Below are 19,219 nucleotides of genomic sequence, written 5' to 3' on the forward strand. Positions count from 1 at the left end.
AGACAGAAGGGAAAACATAAAGAACAGAAACAATGAGAACAAAGGGAAGAATGAGAGTGATGAAGGCAGACTTCGTCTAGTTCATGTTCTTCAGGCCTCAGTCTGTAGTAATGTGTGTTTATGTGTCAAGAACAGGAAGTAAAATAGAGAAAAAAATAAATTTTCTATAAGGATATTAGATTTACTTAGAGCTTTCCTCTTTTTTCCTTTATTAAATTAAAATAAAGATTGCCTTCAAGACCCAAACATTTTTTTAAAATCACTCTCACAAAGAAAGAAAACAGAAACCTTCCTGCTGTGATTGCTTCCGCATCATAACGGAATACAGTAGCCTCTATTCAAGAAAACAAGAGTATATGGCAAGAAAACTTTCTTTACTTTTTTTTTTTTTGTCTTTGAACGCAAGCTGCATTTGTTGGAGGAAAAAAAAATGATACAATAGTGAAAAGTTGAGTCCCAGAGGATTTATGTCGTGATTTTCAATTCCAGCTCACTGCAGTCGACGCAGACGAAGGTTCAAATGGGGAGATCACATATGAAATCCTGGTTGGGGCTAAGGGAGACTTCATCATCGATAAAGAAACAGGGCTTATCACCATCGCTCCAGGGGTGGAATTGATAGTCGGGCACACGTACGCGCTCACGGTCCAAGCATCGGATAATGCTCCTCCTGCAGAGAGAAGGTAATTTATACTAGAACCAAAGCAGTCTTTTCATCACTCCCATTTAACCCCATAATTAAATTTAAGAAGCACAGCAAGCATTCCTTTATCCTGTAAACATCTAAATTAGATCACAAAATCAGAGAGACCGGATTCTCAGGAACTGCATATTCTTATTTGGTTCAATTGTGGGAAAAGGATAGTAAAGACAGGATTAAATCACAAAATAATTAACTATAATCTCACAGATATGAAGGATGTCTGACTCTGTTCAGAGGTCGTGTAGGCAGGGTGGAATCTGGGAAATATCAGAGGCATGTATTTAATTTACTGTTGAAAAGCAAGGTTGATGAGAGAGGTCAGACATGGAATGTCTCAGGGTTTTGAAACCACCTCTCAGTGTCTGGGTAATTATTCAAATATATATATTCTATATAAATATACAAATATATACATGTACACACATATATACAAATATAGATGCATACATACATGTACATATTCTATCTATAGAGTTTCTTAGAATTTATTTAGCTATAGAATATACATATATTTATTCTCAATGTACATATTTACTTAGATAGATAGCTAGATAGAGTAGGAAAGAGGGTAAAAAGCAAAAAAGTTCTCACTGTTACTATTGCATTTATCTAGTCCTCCACCTGATATATTCCTTTTATTGATGTCTTGCTTATTTCCAGATTTTTAGTATGCATTTAAAGAAAATATGAATGAATGTCTATACACTTCAGCACCTTGCTGAGTTTCTCCCCCTCACAATAAATCCTGGAGACATATTTCCATATAAATAATGGATAGTTTCCTCAAAACTTTTTCACAGCTATGTAGTATTCCTTTATATGTATATAATAGCATTTAAGAAATTCACTGTTGATAACGTTGAAGTTTCAGTCACTCTTTTACTGACTATATAGAAATAAATGGCATTAGACATGAATCATTTTCGATGCGAGCAAGTATATCAATGGAGTAAATTCCCACATTGGGACCAAAGAGTATACACAATGGTAGGTTTTAAAGATAAGTGCCAAATTGTATTGTACTGGGCTTGAAACAAGTTTCAGTTCCAACTGCCAAGCTGAGAATTGGTAATTCTACCCAGTCTCCCTAGATGTGTGTAACATCAGACATTTGAATTGTTTGCCCATCTGATAGGTAAAAAATTAGAACACATTTTTTATCCATTTGATTATGAGTGAGTTTAATTATGTTTAGAGCCAATTCTCCACTTTTTCTATAAAATCTGTGGTCATAATCATTGCCCATTTTTCTATTGATATGTTCAGTCTAAGTTTCAATTATTTTAGGTTTCTTCTAGTTATTTTTTTTTATTCATACTATATGTTTAAATCTTTGTCTCTGGTATACACAAAGAGGCATTGACTCAGCAAGATCTTTTCAGGGAATTATACCATTTACCACATAGTGGGGACAAAAGTAGATTTACAGTTGTGAATATGTAAAACAGTTTATTCTAGTATTATTGTTTATTATTATATTATTTTCCACACAAAGAACTGTACACCTACTTTAGCTCTAACCTATATATTGGATAGCTATTTTTTCTCACTAATTTTGTGTTACATTTATTATATCATATATCATCTTTTGTACATAAATTTGATTCTAGACTTTCTATTCTATTAGCTTACCTATTTTTTCGTGAGTAATTATCAAACAATTTTAATTGCTTACATTTTCAACTATGCTTTATGATATTGTGATATATGGTGATATAGCTAACATAGCTAAATCCTGTTTTCCACTCCCCAAAAAGGGTCCTGGTTACTTTCTGTTATTTTTTTCTTTGAGTTTAAACAAGTTAATTCAGTTTTTTAAACTACATATTTATTAAGAAGATATCAAATTTATAAATTAAGTACTTAGGGTTAAGTTGTATATTTTTGATGTTAAACCTTTCTATCCAAAAACTTTCTTCTCTTTATTTGTATACTTTATTTTATGTCTCTCAGTAGTTTTTTTTAATATTTTCTTTATAAAAGTTCCAAATTTATAAATTAATTACTTAGGGTTAAGCTGTATATTTCTGCTGTTGAATCTTTTCATCTAAGAACTTTCTTCTTTTTAGTTGTATGCTTTATTTTATGTCCTTCTCTAGTTTTTATTTTTTAAATTTTTACTTTATATAAGTCCTATACTTTTTTTGTTGGTCTGTTTCTGTGTCTTGTTACTATAGATAATAGAGTCCTTTCACTTACTGTCTCTTGTTGGCTATATATATGTCTATTTATGTATGTATATGTATATGTATATATATATATATGTATGTGTATATAAGCTATTACTCTTCTTACATTGATTTTTAACTTTCTTTCTTATTTAATCTCTTACAGTTCTATATTTCTCAGTTGATTACCCTATATTATCCATGAGCGTATTTTATGAATAGTGATAATTTTATATTCTTCTGTTCATTTATTTCTTTTAATTTTGCTTGGTAGTTATTCCAATAAGAATGCTTTTCTTGTTTTTAACTTGAGTGGGAATGCATCTTATGCTTCTTCATTATATTAAATTCTTTTTAAAATATATATATATAAAATACATATATGTATAATGTTAACAGTGTATTTATATATCTTATTTTATTGACTTCAAAAATAAGAGTGGTGGTTTATTCAGGTAAAATGAATATTTATCATCTATGTAGACAGAGTGACTTTCCTTCTTTAGCTAATGGTATGATGATTGGTCTTAATATATGTACCACATTTTGCCATGTATAATGCATACCCACATTTTTGTGCACATTACACATGGGATTATATTATACCCGTGGTATGTAATCATTATACCCACATATAATGTGCTTCCTTATTTTTCCCTAAAAAATTTGGGCAAAAAAAATCTGTGCATTATACATAACAAATACAATAGTTTCTAAATAAATCTACTTTACATTTTTGGCATGAATTCCACTAGGCTATGGCTTTTTAATTTTGAAATAAACTTCTGGGTTATGTTCATTATTTTGTTTAGTGAAAGTAGGGCATGTTTTTCTAAAGATTTTATATACTTATTATGATACCTCATAAAAGAAACCAACAAAAAACACAAAGCAATACAAGAATTAACAAGTGTAACAGCAAGTATGGATGAACTGTAAAATCTCTAAAAATAATATATAAATCTAAATTTGCTTTTCTGAAAAAAACAACAAAAATGAAAACATAAATGTAATAGAACACCAGGTCATCTAATTTAAAAAAGGAAAAAAGCGGAAGTTCACATAATAAATTCTAAGGGGGAATAAACAGAAGAGATTAAATGAATTATGAGAGACAACTTTGCTTTATTAATTGAATTTGAAACCATGAGAAAGGGAGAGAGGGAGAAAAATATCGATGTGAGGGAGAAACACCTATCAGTAGCCTCTTACACACACTCTGACTGGGTACCCGACCCACAACTCAGGCATGTGCCCTGACCTAGAATTGAACTCACAGTCTTTCGGATTACAGACTAATGCTCCAAGCAACAGAGCCACACCATCAAGGCTGCTTGTCTTCCTTTCAAACTCCAAACAAAATCTTGAGAAACAACTCTAAACTCGACCTTAAAAACATACTCAGGGGGAGACGGAAGATGGTGGCTTTACTCTAGGCAGCGTTTTTCTCAGCTTCTGTGAAGAGGGGGGAAACTCGCGGATCGGTGGAGAAACAGAGCAAGTGGGCTAGGCTACCGAATCACTTTTGAAAGCAGGACATCAAAAATTATTGCACTCACTGGAAAACGAGATGGTAAGGAGACTGCTACAGGACAAAAGGGGCCCAGGGATCAGCGCGGGCTCTAGGGGTGTGCAGACCCCAGGCCCGCCCGGTGCTCCAAGGTCTGCCCTAGGGCTCCCGGGAGAGGGAAGTCGCTGCTCCCTCCCCCGAATACGGGGGTGAGCAACTCCAGGGGAGAACATGTTGCTAGAAGGAACAGATTGGCCAGTTGGACTGGGAAAAAATTGCCCAGGGACTATGAGCATCCGCCCAGAGACCTGGGAGAAGTGAGGGCCTCTAGCCGACAGGACCAGGGGCAGCCTAGAAGAGCGCCCACACCCCTAGCCCGGTGGAAGTGCAGATCGGTGGAGAGCACAGAGCCGGGCCGAGCTCGGCTCGAGTCCCATAGGGAGGCCTGAACCGCTCTGCGATCTGGGGAGGGATGTGGTGCTTGGTGGGTTCCTACAGTAGTGGCTCAGAAATTTCCAGCCAGCCTGACCAAGGGAGCCGGGAAAGGCGCCAACACCCTGTCGGAGTGCGGTTCTGCGTTCAGCGGGGAACTCGGGGCAGGGAACTGCTTGGCTCTCGCACCTTGGGGAAGACTGACTCTCGCTCGCTTTGAACCCGGAAGGGTCGGGGCGAGGCGCTTAGGGCGATCCTAGACCCTGAATCTCAAAAGTTTGGGGGAGGGGTGCACCCTTTTATGATCCCCAGGGAGGGCGCAGTGAATCCCAAAACATTGAGGGTGCCTCCTGAGATCAGAGAGCTGGAACCCTGCAGGACTCTGGAGTCTGGAAGAACATGGAAATGAGATCCAGAGAGCCAGTGTGCTCGGGAGTGCCCAGGGTACCTGACAGACTTGCTGAGATCTGGCTGGGAGAGAGAGAAGCATTTCAAAGGTCCCTCAGCCAGCTGAAGCCAGCAAGATCAGAAAAACTGGTCTGGCCAGTTAGGAACCAACAAGAGGTTTTTGTTGTTGTTGTTGTTGTTGTTTGTTTTTGTTTTTTTTTGGGGGGGTGGTTTTGTTTGGTTTTGTTTGGTTTCTCTGGCTGTTGTTGGTTGATTGATTTTATCTTGTGTTTTATGTGACATTTTATTTTTCAATTCTTACTATTTTTATCTTGCAATCCCTTATGTTTCTCTTCCATTCATCCTAATATTATTCTTTCCACTCCAAATTTATCTCTCCTGCACTACATCTTCTGCTTTTCTTTCCTTTTTTTTTAATCTTGCAAGTTACTGTAAATTTGTATTATCTTTTTCTCACTTTTCCGACATTTTTTTATTTTAATAATATTTTGGTATTCTTTTTTCTTTCTGTATAATCTTCTTTGCTTGGCTGGTTATACTGTCATTTGATAGGTTCCCCCTGGTATCTCAGTCACAAGGTGTTGATAAGTTACTGTCCTTCATCTGTGTTCCATTAATACACCTCTCAAGATTCTATACTCTTTATTCTTGTTATCTAGACCTCATCAATTCTGCCACAAGACTGTCACTTTACTATTACTGCTAGTAAGACCTAGTCTATACAATTGTAAATGCTTCTCAATACCCCTACCTGATCTCAGCCCACTTTGCAATTTTCTGAACTATACTATTGTGGGGGTTGTCTCTATTCTTTTACACACTACTCCTATATACTAATCTTTAGTCCAACCCTACCTTAGAATCTGACCTCCCACAGCCTCACAGCTTTCTAGATCCAACTAACAATCCTCTCGTCCCCAATAAGAGTCTTACCTTCTTTCCATCCTTTCTAAAACGTGGATAGTGGGGTGGAGGATCACGGTTAACACTATAAGAAGCCAAAGGATAACCCATCTCTTCTCTACTGGCTGCTAAAGTAAATATCATAGTATACTGTCTTGCTGTTTTAAACCATTTTGCCTTACTCCTCCAACTGATCACAAAAAAGAGTAGGGGGAAGCTGTGAACACCAGGATACACGAAGGAGATTGCACCACTGAATCTCACAAATATTCTACCACAGAAGTTCACACCATAATTACAGGGAATCAGAACAGATCAAATTAATTAACAAGAAGAAAAAAGAAGAAACCCATGAACAAAGAGAAAACAAAGACACAACCCCCAATTGAAGGGAAACGAGGAAGCCTCAGGAAAAATGCTAAATGAAATAGAGGCAACTCAACTATCAGATAGTGAGTTCAAAACAATGATTACCAGAAAGTTCAATGAACTCACAATGAGCTATCAGAAATTGGAGGGAAACAATAACAATCTCACTGCAAACTATATAAACATGAAAAAGGAAATAGAAACTCTCAACAAAAGCCAAGAGGAAATGAAGAATACAATCTCTGAACTGAAGAACACAGTAGAAGGAATGAAAAGCAGGATCGATGAAGCAGAAGATCGGATTAGTGAGCTAGAGGAGAAAGTAGAAAACAACATCTAGAAAGAGCAAGAAAAGGAAAAGAGGCTCAGAAAGAATGAAGAGGGATTAAGAGAAATGCAAGACAATATGAAACATAATAATATCCGTATAATAAGGATACCAGAAGGAGAAGAAGAAGAGCAAGGGATCAGAAACCTAGTTGAACAAGTAATGAAGGAGAACTTCCCTAATTTGATGAGAGAAAAAGTCACACAAATCCAGGAAACACAGAGAGTCCCAATCAAGAGGAACCCAAAGAGACTCACCCCAAGGCACATCATAATTAAAATGACAAAATTTCAAGACAAACAGAGAATCTTAAAGGCAGCAAGGGAGAAGAAGGAAGTAACATACAAGGGAGCCCCAATAAGGCTGACAGCAGACTTCTCAATGGAAACACTTCAAGCCAGAAGAGAATGGCAAGAAATACTCCAGGTAATGAGAACCAGAGGTCTGTAACCAAGGCTACTATATCCAGCAAGGATCGCAATCAAGATAGAAGGCCAAATAAGAAGCTTCCCAGACAAAAGAAGTCTAAAAGAATACACCTCCACCAAACCAGCTCTGCAAGAGATTCTAAAAGGACTGCTTTAAGGAAGGGAGGGAAAAGAGAGAGAGAGAGAAGAACACACATACATAAAAGACAATGAATAAGTACCGATCAATAATAACCTTAAACATAAATGGATTAAATGCTCCAATCAGAAGACATAGAGTAGCTGATTGGATAAGAAAAAATGACCCACATATCTGCTGTCTACAAGAGACCTACCTCAGGATAAAAGACCTGCACAGGCTGAAAGTGAAGGGCTGGAAACAAATCTTCTAAGCAAATGGACAGGAAAAAAAAAAGCCGGGGTAGCAATATGCATATCAGACAAAATAGACTTCCAAAAAAGGGCCATAAAGAGAGACCCAGAATGTCACTTCATAATACTCAAGGGAAGAATACATCAAGAAGACATAAATATTGTAAATATATATGCACCCAACATAGGAGCACCGAAATACATCAAGAAAATATTAGAGGACTTCAAGAAAGATCTGGACAGCAACACAATTATAGTGGGAGATTTTAACACCCCACTATCAAAAATGGACAGATCTTCCAAACAAAATATCAACAAAGATATTGTGGCATTGAACAATACCCTTGATGAAATGGGCTTTACTGATATATACAGAGCCCTCCATCCAAAAGAAGCTAAATATACATTCTTTTCAAATGTACACGGAACATTCTCAAAGATAGACCACATGATAGGACACAAAACAAGCCTCAAGAATTTCAAGAAAATTGAAATCATACCAAGCATTTTTTCTGATCACAAGGGACTGAAGCTAGAAACCAACCCAAAGGAAATAAAACAAAAACACTCAAAATCATGGAGATTAAATAGCATGCTATTAAACAATGAATGGGTCAAGAATGATATTAGGGAAGGAATCAAAAGGTTTCTGGAAAGAAATGAAAACGAACTCACTACAACCCAAAACTTATGGGACACAGCCAAGGCAGTCCTAACAGGGAAGTTCATAATGATACAGGCCCACCTAAAAAGGTTAGAAACATTCCAAACAAACAACCTAACCCTACATCTACAAGAACTAGAGGAATGACAAGAAAGGCAGCCCAGAGCAAGTGGAAGGAAGGAAATAACCAAGATCAGAGCAGAATTAAATGACATAGAGACTAAAAGCACAATTCTAAGGATCAATGAATCCAAGAGCTGGTTCTTTGAAAAGATAAACAAAATCGACAAGCCTTTAAGCAGACTCATCAAGAAAAAAAAGAGAGAAGACCCAAATAAACACAATCAGAAATGAAAGAGAAAAGATTACAACAGATACCACAGAAATACAAAGGATTGTAAGAAATTACTACAAAGAGCTGTATGCCAAGAAATTTGAAAACCTAGGTGAAATGGACAAATTTCTAGAAAAATGTAATCTCCCAAAACTCAATGAAAAAGAAGCAAAAAGCTTGAACTGACCAATAACAACAAAAGAAATTGAAGCAGTAATCAAAAAACTCCCAACACACAAAAGCCTGAGACCAGATGGTTTCACAGGAGAATTTTACAAAGCATTTAAGGAAGAACTAACCCTTATCCTTCACAGACTATTCCAAAAAATCCAAAAAGATGGGAGTCTCCCAAACTCTTTTTATGAGGCCAACATCATCCTAATTCTAAAACCAAATAAAGATACAACAAAGAAAGAAAACTTTAGGCCAATATCGCTGATGAACATTGACTCTAAAATCCTCAACAAAATACTGGCAAACTGCATCCAACAATACATTAAAAAGATCATACACCATGACCAAGTGGGATTCATTCCAGGGATGCAAGGATGGTTCAATATTCACAAGTCAGTAAATGTAATACATCACATAAACAAAAGCAAAGACAAAAACCACATGATCATATCAATTGATGCAGAAAAAGCATTTGATAAGGTACAGCACCCATTCATGATAAAAACATTCAGCAAAGTGGGAATAGAGGGAGCATTCCTCAACATAATAAAGGTCATATATGAGAGACCTTCAGCCAACATCATACTCAATGGCCAAAAATTAAAATCTTTTCCACTAAGATCAGGAACAAGACAAGTCTGTCCACTTTCACCACTTCTATTCAATATAGTACTGGAAGTTTTAGCCACAGCAATCAGACAAGAAAAAGAAATAAAGGGCATCCAAATCAGAAAGGAGGAAACAAAACTGTCACTGTTTGCAGATGACATGATAGTATACATAGAAAATCCTATAGACTCTACCAAAAAACTACTTGACCTAATAAATGAATTTGGCAAAACAGCGGGATACAAAGTCAATATCCAGAAATCAAAGGCATTTCTGTACACCAACAATGAAACAGCAGAAACAGAGATCAAGGAAAAAAATTCCCATTTGAAATAGCAAAAAGAAAAATAAAATATCTAGGAATAAACCTAACCAAAGAGATAAAAGACCTGTATTCAGAAAACTACACAACACTGAAGAAAGAAATCAAGGAAGACACAAACAAATGGAAACATACACCATGTTCATGGATTGGAAGAATTAATATCATCAAAATGTCCATACTACCCAAAGCAATTTACACATTCAATGCAATTCTTATTAAAGTACCAATGGCATATTTCACAGACATAGAACAAACACTACAAAAATTTATATGGAATTATAAATGACCCCGAATAGCTGCTGCAATTTTGAGAAAGAAGAGTAAAGTAGGAGGGATCACAATACCCGACACTAAACTATACTACAAGGCCACTGTAATCCAAACAGTCTGGTACTGACATAAAAACAGCACATAGACCAATGGAACAGAACAGAAAGCCCAGAAATAAGCCCAAGTCTCTATGGTCAATTAATATTTGACAAAGGAGGCAGCAACATACAATGGAATAAAAATAGCCTCTTCAACAAATGGTGTTGGGAGAAGTGGACAGCCACGTGCAAAAAAAAAAAGAAACTTGAGCACCAACTTACACCATATACAAAAACAAATTCAAGGGGGATAAAAGACTTAAATATAAAACGTGACACCATTAAAGTCCTAGAGGAGAACGTAGGTAGGAAAATCTCAGATATTTCACGCAGAAACTTTTTTACTGACTTGTCCCCTAGAGCAAGGGACATAAAGGAAAGAATAAACAAATGGGACCTCATCAAAATTAAAAAGCTTCTGCACAGCTAAAGAAAACAGTATCAAAATTCAAAAGAGAACCAACTGTATGGGGAAAACATATTTGCCAATGATACCTCAGACAAGGGTTTAATCTCCAAAATATATAAAGAACTTACAAGACTGCACTCTAAGAAGACAAGGAATCCAATTAAAAAAGTGGGCAAAGGACTTGAACAGACACTTCTCCAAGGAGGACATACAGAAAATCCAAAGACACATGAAACGATGTTCAATATCGCTAGCTATCAGAGAGATGCAAATTAAAAACCACAATGAGATACCACTTCACACCAGTCAGAATGGCCATCATAAACAAAGCAACAAACAACAAGTGTTGGAGAGGTTGTGGAGAAAAAGGGGATCCCTAGTGCACTGCTGGTGGGACTGCAGACTGCTACAACCACTGTGGAAAGCAGTATGGAACTTCCTCAGAAAACTCAAAATGGATCTGCCTTTTGACCCTGCAATTCCACTGCTGGGACTCTATCCTAAGAATACTAAAACACCAATTCAAAAGAACCTATGCATCCCAATGTCCATAGCAGCACAATTTACAATAGTTAGATGCTGGAAGCAACCAAGATGCCCATCAGTAGATGAATGGATCCAAAAACTATGGTACATTTACACAATGGAATTCTATGCAGCAGAAAGAAAGAAGGAGCTCCTACCCTTTGCAACAGCGTGAATGGAGCTGGAAAACATCATGCTTAGCGAAACAAGCCAGGCAGTGAAAGACAAATACCATATGATCTCACCTTTAACAGGAACCTAAATAACAAAACAAAGAAACAAGAAAAATATAACCAAAGACTGAAATAGAGGACATGCTGACGGTGACTGGAGGAGAGAGAAGAGGGAATTTAAGGGGACAGTGGGAAGAGTTCACAGGAACAAACTTAAAGAGCACATGGTCATAAACTAAGGGGAGGGTGGTAATGGGAGGGAAGTTGGGAGGGTAGGAGGGGGGACTGGATTGGGAGTAAAAAGGAGAAAACTGTATTTGAACAATGTTTAAAGTAAAAAAAAATAATACAAATAAAAAGACGTACTCAGAAAACAACATTTCCCACTGTTTTCATTATTAACATCCCAATCCAAACTACTATTCTCTGTAGTTCAGAGTGTTGAAAACTTCCTCTAATAAGAAGTCTAATTAAACTTTTTCCTGAGACCCCCTCAGTAGCCTGTGTGATACTGGTAACAATATGATCTTCTCCTCTACTCAAAAATTTCAGTGATTTCACATTCACTTTGAAGTAAAAGTCAAAATCATTAAAAGGTCCCATGGGACCCAGCACAATTTGCCAACTGCCACCAGCCCTGGGACACTCCCTCTAGTCACTTTCCTGCTTACCTGGTTATCCACTCAGTTCTGCTTTTCTTAGTGGACTCCAGTTAGCTCACTGGTCTCCTCTCTGTCTTGAGGCTTGCAGCTGCCTTCAGACTTTTGAACTCGACATTCATCTCCTCTCAGACAACACCAGCTACTTCCTCAGATTCCTCTGTGGACTCATTTCCTCAGGTTTTACCCAATTACTTCTGTCTCTGCAAAGCCTTTTCTGACAACTACTTGCAACTTCAACAGCCTCCCAATATTTCCATACCCCTTTCCTGGCATTTCCTGGCATTATTTCTACCTACTGCACTCACTACCATGCAATATGCCATATGTGTTTTTATTTAGAGCATGAAGTTTATTGTTTGCCTTGCCCCTTCCCTACTAGAGTTCCAGTTAACAAGGACAAGAATCACTGTGGTTTGGTTTTCTCCTGTGTCCTGAAGCCAAAACAATTCCTAGAATTCCCTAGATTCCTAATAAACAAGTTTTTGTTTTGTTTTGTTTTCCTAGGCTCTTAACAAAGGGCATTTTTTTTTTGTTTTTTAAATAAATGAATTGGAATAAGGGACTGTATAATACAAAATTCAAATATCTTTTTTGGTTCCCAAAATACAGAGGCAGATTTGAAATTGTTCTTCCTTCCCTCATAGTATACAGTAATTTTTTCTAATTTTGTTTCTAAAAAGTAAAAACAAACAAACAAAGGTGCCTGTGAGTGTAAGATTTTCTATTTGGTCCAAAAAAAATCAATGATTTGTTACAAAACTGTCATTTACTATGTTATACTATAGGAATAAAAAGGTAAACATAGTAACATTATTTGCAGGTCAAAAATACAGTAAAGTATAGAAACAGAAATATGAAATAATTAAATTCAATTTAGTATAATCAATTTGAGATTGAGATAAATTCTTGGTTTTCTGGGGCAAGTTCATCAGGACACTTGCCATAGTGAGGGAGTACTTAGAAGATCTCCTAAACAAGATTAGTTCAGGTGGATGAGTAGAAGTCACCTAGGTGACACGAGTATGTCACATTATTTACTAGCCTTAAAGGCCTGAAATAGTTCATGCTTATGGATAATTACTAGTCAATCAGTGTTATTAGCACCTAAACTTTGATGAAAATGGGGGGCAGGCTGGGGGAAAGGTAGAGAGGTTACAGGTCATATCATGAAAATTTTAATTTGCTTTGTTAAAAAGCTTGGACTTATCCAGTCAATGGAAGGAATCCTTGGAAGAACTTTAAATTAGATAGTCATGTGAAATTATTTTGCTTTCAGGAAAAATCACTCCATTGTCCCTATAGCAGACAGATTTCAGGGAGACAGAATTTTAGTGGGAGAAATTAGAACACCACTACAGGAGTCCAAGGAAAATGTTGCTGATGGCTTGAACTGGGCATGTTGGGAAGAATGAAGAAATGGAATTGTCAAAAAAAAAATCTCCCAAGTTTTTTTCTGGATGTCTGGATGGTGGTGATATTAAATGGTGAACATTGGTTGGGTGAAGGAGATGAGTTCAATTTTGAACACATTAAGTTGGACATAGCCATAGTTCATACACCTGAATAACAGATGGATGTGTATGTGCCTGAAGGTGAGGAAACAGTTAAGGGCTGTTCCTTGCAAACAAACATATGGAATACTTTTATGTAGTGAGTAATTACAGAATCTAAAAGAGGAGTCAAAGTTTGAATGCATTTTAAATAATATCTTTGTTCATGCTGAGCTATTCTGAAGAGGAAATAAACATGATTGATGCTATTTAATTACCACACACTAGGGCCAGCAGCCATGCAAGCTATTTTATATATAAAATTTCTAATCTTAACAATATTATGACTCTTACATAACTGTGTCTATTTTTGCACACCAACACTTTGAGTCTGAAAGAGAATAATTGGATTGTCTAAGTGCCCCTTTTTCCCACCCTCATGTCTACCCAGCAAACATGTACTAAAATCATAACTTGAACTCAAGACAGAATCTAAAACCTGTTCCTCCACTCTGTTCCACATCCATAACCTTGTGTAATTATTCTTGAGAAAAAAATACAGTAATTGCTCAATAACAAAACTAATAATGCTAAGTGTAAGAATTAAGGCACCTGTTGTTTCATCATTTAAACTTTTCTTGAAGCCCTTTAGTAGTCACTAATTTATTCTGTAATTTATTTCACTGAAGATAGTACTTGGCTAAATTGATCTGGTCTAATCTACATATGCTTATATTTTATGATTAATGTGTTTTAACCACCTTATTACTTAATGAATAAGATTTCATAATCCACTTACTACTTAGTTTCTGTTTGCAAGTTATACTGCTGATTTGTTTAGATTAGCTATTGCCTACATTAATTGGTATAATACAGTTGACTCTTGACCAATGTGGGGAGTAGAGGCACTGGCCTCCAACAAAGTTGAAAATCTGCATATAACTACAGTTTGCTCTCTTAATACATGGACCCCCCAACCATGGAGTTGACCCTGGACCAAGCTGGATATGAACTGTGTGGGTCAATTAAACTATGGTCAATTGAAAAAAAAAATACTTGTAAATGGACACACAGTTTAAACAGGAATTTTTCACAATCAACTTTAATAGATTTTCAGTTGCAAAAAATCATATTACACTTCAGAAAACAAAGTGCCATCTTCAGAATTTGAATATACAGGTCTTTTGGATGCCACTAGATACTTAGTTGGACATAGCTTCATTGTTTTCTTTATATACATTGATTTGGGCACTAAAAATTCAGTTAATAATATTTGATCAGACATCAAGTGGGGCCTGCAAAAAATATACCTCCATTCTACCTGCTGGGATAATGTCTACTTTCATATGGATAATGGCATTGGCTCTTTTCTGGAGGGAAATTGATCCTTCAGATTGAACGGAATTAATCCTTATTTAAAGTGAAGAGTGAGGCTTTGTTTTTAGTATTTCCATATGGAAGGAGATACTTTTGGAAAATTAGGAACATAAAAGTATAGATTGGGAATAATTTACAAATTGACCCAAACAACAACAATGGCAATGTAAACCTAATTAAATAATAATATAAAATACAATCATTGATCTTATAATTTTAAGATTGGTAATCTCCACTCATAAATTAAAAAAAAACTGACTCTTAAAATAATGTTGATATGAATTATTTTTTTTGTTATTCTGATTGAGTAAACTAGCTAAATATTAAGAGAGTAAGAGGGTCAATGGGGCATAGTTTTTGTTTTGTTTTGTATTGTTTTGGGCTTTTTATTTATGTCTTTGATAAACATAAGAGCACAAATAAAAAGCAAAACATGAAACAATAATTAAATATTAGGATATAGTATTTAGTGGTATATGTAGGTCTCCTTATACTCGTGGACTTGAATTAAATTACATAAATGTATTTCACCTTAACATGAATAAAGTACTACTATTTGGTATTCATGAAGACATAGAGAATATAAGACAGTCTCTGCCATTCCACCCCCAATATCTTATAATAAAATTATTAGAAAATGATTTTTGCATAACATGGCATACTTTTTGAGTTCCATTCTTTTTCATGGAATCTAAGGTTATATCTAATTAACAAAGATTAAATAATCCATTTGCAAATAAAAATGTTTTTCCATTGTCAATATGTATTCTTTAAAATAACTTCATATGATATATTTAACAATACAAATGGAGGCGATACTTATTTTAACAAAAATTTTACTGAGTTTCCACAATCTCTAGCCCCTTTGGGAGGCACCAGAAATATAAGATGAGATCTCTGCCCTTATAATATTCATATGAAGGCACAGGTAAACCTGGACATACAATAGTAGATATTATAAGTACAGGATAACTTGGATAGGGATGATAATAGTATATCTAAGCAGAGGCAACAATTAAAGCAAAGACACAAAGACATGACAAAGCATGGTGTATTGTGGGAACTATATATTATTTGGTACATCTGAACATATTACCCTACTTTAAATCTATCAACCAATCTCCATTGCTGTCAAGATGAAGTCTAAATCAATAAATATTGTACATAAGCCCCTAAATGATCTGTCCCTTGCTCATCTTCCTGTGCCCTACTTATATCCTTTTTTATCAGTCATACAAATCTTATAGTTTTCTAATTTATTACTCTATAAATTTGCCCCTATGTTTCCCCTGGTCTATAATGCTCTATGGTTTTTACACCTAAATACGTCTTGCACCTTAAAACTCTGTCCCTTTAACTTCTCCTGAGAAGTTTCTCAGACATCTCATATTTATTTTAAATATGAAATCTTTGCTTCCCACAGATTCTACTATGTACTTTCAAAATAGTAATATAGAACCTGTGAACATTAAACTGAAAATATAGCTTTTTTAGCCCAATATTTCTGGGAGACAAAGTACAATAAAAATAAGGTAATTTTTCTGTTTTAAGTCTGCTAGAGAAAACAATGCATACACATATAACCTTCATTTTAGCAACAAGGTAAAAATGCAGTTAAAACTAAATGCCTTCTAGGATGTGTTGACATGTATAATAGAAAATTACAAAGTAGATTGTATAAACCACTAAATACATCTCATTACTATTGAATATTATTGTCAAATCAAAAAATTACTTATCATTTTAAATTATGCCATTTGCTGAGTTTAAGCATCCTAAGTCTATCTTCCTAACTGCCTCTTTATTAATATTTTATTTGGCCTTAGAAAAAAAGTGCTATGGATGAAGTTTCATTCATGATATAAATAATTAGCCTGAACCTAAGACTTGAAACATCATGAATCCCTGCAAAATAAAATCCATCACTACAAAATGAGAATGTTTAATCTGACACACAGAAACACACTTCAGATAAGTAAAAATTCTCCAATTTACTCCCCAAATGTGTTCTTGTGGAATGTGGGGAGAAAGAACAGGTTGGTTTTGAATTCAGAAGCCTTGCCCTTTAGATTGTCTGCTGTTGCAAATCACCTTTATTACCTTGATTTAGTCACTTTTTCTGATTTTCTAATTTTTATAAAATGAGAGGTTTAAATTAGTGAGTTTCTAACATCTTTCAAAAAATCATAAGATTATCTGAGAAAATATATAACCCCTCTTGTTCTAGTTTGATGTTAATTACCAAATGAAAAAGAGAAAATTTATAATTTTCATTTTCAGAAATAGATATTTTTCTACATTACATTGGCTACATTATAAAAATAAAATTTGTATTACATAGATGCTCAATTTTATGCACTTAATACTAGCTATAAAATGTAAATATAAAATATTCACATAAAATATTATTTATCTAGTGACAGTCCTGTTTTATTATGTACTTAACTGAAATTGTTGAGTTAATACTGTTCATTACAGCATCATTGATACCATTTTATTGTTAATACTATTGGTATTTTGTTCTAGGAAAGCCAACTCTGACACTATGCTGACATTAGGGATAAAAAGGAGGTAGCAGTTTAGAAAGCAATAACCCTCAAATAGGTTGGCGCTTATTTAAATACATTGCAAGGAAGTCCTAGAATTTTGAAGATGAAAAATGCAAGACCTTGAAGTATGATCTTCCTCTGTGATCCCAGTCCAAGGGATCACATAATTACTTCTTCTAGCATTTGAATTATTGTGGAAAGGAGGAGTGGAAACAAAGGAGATGAACATGACAGTCACATTGGACCACAGAGATTCTGTCTTCTGCTTTGGGGTCCAGGGCCCTTTTAATTTTGTATTTTCAAGTTTCTTCTCTGTGGCAAACACATGCCTCATCTGAGTGAGAGTATGTCAATGTCCATCTGTACAATAAAGTTTAGCCCTTTATTTTTTTGTTGAATTTCATTGTATTTTTCCTTAGTCTTTAGTCCCCTTATACCCTGCTCCCTCTCACAATCACCACACTGCTGTCCATGCCCATGAGTTCTTTTTCCTTTTTGCCCAGTCTCTCCACCACCTAACCACTCCAGCTGTCATGCTGCTCTCCATCTATGAGTCTATCTCTATTTTCCTTGTTAGTTCAGTTTGTTCATTAGATTCCACAGATGAGTGAAATCATATGGTATTTGTCTTTCTATGACTGGCTTATTTCACTTAGCATGATGTTCTCCAGATCCTTCTATACAGTTGCAAAAAGTAAAATATTATTCTTTTCTATGGCTGAGTAGTGTTCCATTTTGTAACTATTTCATAGTTATTTTATCCACTCATCTACTGATGGACACTTGGGCTGCTTCCATATCTTGGCAATTATAAATAATACTGCAATGAACATAACGGTGCTTATGTTCTTTCAAATTAGTGTTTTGGGTTCCTTCAGATATATTCCCAGAAGTGGGATGCCTGGGTCAAAAAGCAATGGTTTTAATTTTTTGAAGTATCTCCATACTGCTTTCCACAGTGGCAGCACCAGTCTGTATTCCCACCAACAGTGCAAAAGAGTTCCCCTTTCTCCACATCCTCACCATCACTTGTTTGTTGATTTATGGATGATAGCCATCCTGTCAGGTGTGAGATGGTAACTCATTGTAGTTTTAATTTTCATTTCTCTGATGATTAGTGACTTTGAACATCTTTTCATATGTCTATTGGCCATCTTTATGTCCTCTTTGGAGAAGTGTCTATTTAGGTCCTTTGCCCATTTTTTAATTGTATTGGTTGTTTTCCTGGTGTTGAGTTTTATAAGTTCTTTATAAATTTTTGATATTAAACCCTTATCAGATTCATCAGTGAGTATGTTCTCCAATTCAGTGGGTTGTCTTCATTTTGTTGATGTTTTCCTTTGAGTGCAAAAACTTTTTAGTTTGATGTAACCTTTTAATGTGAGAAGAGTCAAAGGAGAGAATTAGACAATACACAAAGTATAGTAATTTTAGTATTAAAGATATTTCACACAAGTGGAAAGGCACTCATATTCTGTTAGATATTTATTTGTTTGTTTGTTTATTTTTATTATTAACATTTTATCCTCATTTAAGAGTATGTTTATTGATCTTAGAAAGAAGGGAAGGGAGGGAGAGTGCCAGGGAGAGAAATATCCATGTAAGAGAGAAACACCAATCTATTGCCTCCTGTATGCTCCCCAACTGGTACTGAACCTACAGCCTAGGTGCTGCTCTGACCTGGATTTAAACCTGAGACATTTCAGTTTAGGAGACATCACTCCAACCAACTGAGCCACACCAGCCAGAGCTTGTTAAACACTTTTTTTCAAGTACTCCAGACCAGTAAGGTAAAGCTATAAAGAAAATCAAAAGCAAGAAGGATATAACTTTTTTTATATGTTGAAAAGGGTAGACTTTATTTTATTTTTATTATTTTTTAAGTACAGTTGTCTCCCTTTTCCCCCATGCCCTCTCGCCCACCCCGTCCACCCCCCAT

General features: G+C 35.5%; 1 protein-coding gene across 1 annotated transcript in view; it reads left to right on the forward strand.

Annotated features, from left to right (window-relative positions):
- Positions 1-19,219, forward strand: part of PCDH15 (protocadherin related 15) — a 782,416-nt gene that overhangs the window by 496,741 nt on the left and 266,456 nt on the right. Inside the window, exon 15 of the mRNA XM_045842279.1 lies at positions 490-683. Coding sequence (XP_045698235.1) covers positions 490-683 — 194 coding nt within the window. The remainder of the gene's footprint in view (positions 1-489; positions 684-19,219) is intronic.

The sequence above is a fragment of the Phyllostomus hastatus genome, unplaced genomic scaffold (assembly GCF_019186645.2).
Source record: "Phyllostomus hastatus isolate PE091 unplaced genomic scaffold, TTU_PhHast_1.1 phas_contig_38, whole genome shotgun sequence".
Taxonomy (NCBI): Eukaryota; Metazoa; Chordata; class Mammalia; order Chiroptera; family Phyllostomidae; genus Phyllostomus; species Phyllostomus hastatus.